The sequence below is a fragment of the Egretta garzetta genome, unplaced genomic scaffold (assembly GCF_000687185.1).
Source record: "Egretta garzetta isolate BGI_Z169 unplaced genomic scaffold, ASM68718v1 scaffold108, whole genome shotgun sequence".
Lineage (NCBI taxonomy): Eukaryota > Metazoa > Chordata > Aves > Pelecaniformes > Ardeidae > Egretta > Egretta garzetta.
This window is the reverse complement of record NW_009260614.1, coordinates 6,098,364-6,099,815: the sequence shown is the minus strand read 5'-3', so window position 1 is coordinate 6,099,815 and position 1,452 is coordinate 6,098,364. Positions and strand designations below refer to the sequence as shown.

At 58.7% G+C, this 1,452-nt stretch overlaps 1 protein-coding gene across 1 annotated transcript in view; it reads left to right on the top strand.

Annotated features, from left to right (window-relative positions):
• The first annotated feature begins 967 nt into the window (after positions 1-967).
• Positions 968-1,452, top strand: part of LOC104131793 (ras GTPase-activating protein 4-like) — a 12,777-nt gene continuing 12,292 nt past the window's right edge. Inside the window, 1 exon segment of the mRNA XM_035900534.1 lies at positions 968-1,109. Within this exon segment, the coding sequence (XP_035756427.1) occupies positions 968-1,109 (142 nt within the window).

The following is a 1,452-nucleotide window of genomic DNA, read 5'->3' as shown; positions in this document are numbered from 1 at the left end:
GTCGGGCTTTCCCTCCTTGGCAGCCCCCCCCCAAGGGGGGTGTTACCCTCATCGCTCTGATCCTTATGGGGTGGGATGTGGGGACAGTGTTGGGGGGGGACAGCACAGGGGTGGCAGAGGCTGCTGAGGAGCGCTTGGCAGCAGGGCTGGGTCAGGGCTGCTGGAAAACCAGCAAAAATCCCTGCAGCCATCATGGAAAAAGAGGAAAAACACAGAAAGAAACATGACTTTTTTTTTTTTTTTTTTTTTTCTTTTTTTAAATCCCATGTGTCGGGGCCTGATTTTTAAATCCCTTGGCATGACTCCCTGCCGGGAGTTCGAACCAGCGCGAGTAGGCTCTGGTTTTCCAGAGACTGTGTTGCAGAAAGCTGCTGTGCCATAACGCCTTGAGTGGAGCTTTCCGGACCAGTGGCTTTGGGACACGGCTTTGGGCAGGCAGGGAAACCCAGCACCCTCACCTGCTGCCGCCTGACCTTGGCCATGCCTGGCTGCCGTCCCCCTCCCCTGCGGACAGGGGCTTAGGAGATCCGGTTCCTCTGCTCTGCCCTGGCACAGCCTTTGGGATCACTGCCAGTTTCCCTGGGGGAAATCCATCTGCGGGGTGCCAGCGCCGGTCCCGGGCATCTTTGCAGGTCAGACCCTGCTTGCCAGCACCCATGGGTGATATAGCACCCCCCAGACCCCCATGAGGCCCCCCAGCTCCTGCAGGGTTCAGCACAGGGAGTCGCAGGAGCAGGATTTGGCCAATGTTGCTGTGATTTGTGACACCCTGCAGTGCCACCCTGCTCCAAGGAGCCGTGCCACCCGCAGCCCCCTCCGCTCCCCCGGCAGCAGCAGTGTGATTTCCCTGGGGTTTACCCCAGGCTCCCGCTGTGCCCGTGGGTCTCCCACCTCGTGCTGGTGCAGAAGAGCTGCAGTTTGGTTTTGCCTTCCAAGAAAGCGCTTGCCCAGCACAGGACTTGGCACCATGCAGCCCCGGGACCATGAAACTGCCCATAAACAGTCAGGAAACCCGCTCCCGCCTTCGCCCTCCAGCACGTCGCTGCCCAGTGCCGGGGCCAGGACCCGGGCAGGCGGGAAGAGCTGCAGCAGCTCCAGCTCGGTCCTGGGTGGGCTCTGCCCCCATCCCCTCCCTGGGACACAGCGGGAGCCCCCTCCCAGCTGAGCACTGCAAAATCCTCCCCTCCATCTTCATTGCAGGAAAGCAAGGAAAATTACCAGCTTAATTTTATTTTATTGTGTCCCCCCAAGAGCTGGGTGAAGCGGCGCCACTGCCTACACCAGTGAATTTTTAATTGCAAATCTCAATGCCTCGGCCCCCAGTGCTGCCTGCCGGGACGGATGGCTGCAGGGAGCACGCCTGTTTATTTCCTTCCCCCCCTGCCTAATTTATACTGTGCTATCAATCTTGCAAGCTTCAATCTTCATTTCCTCTTTTTAAAGCCCAATCTT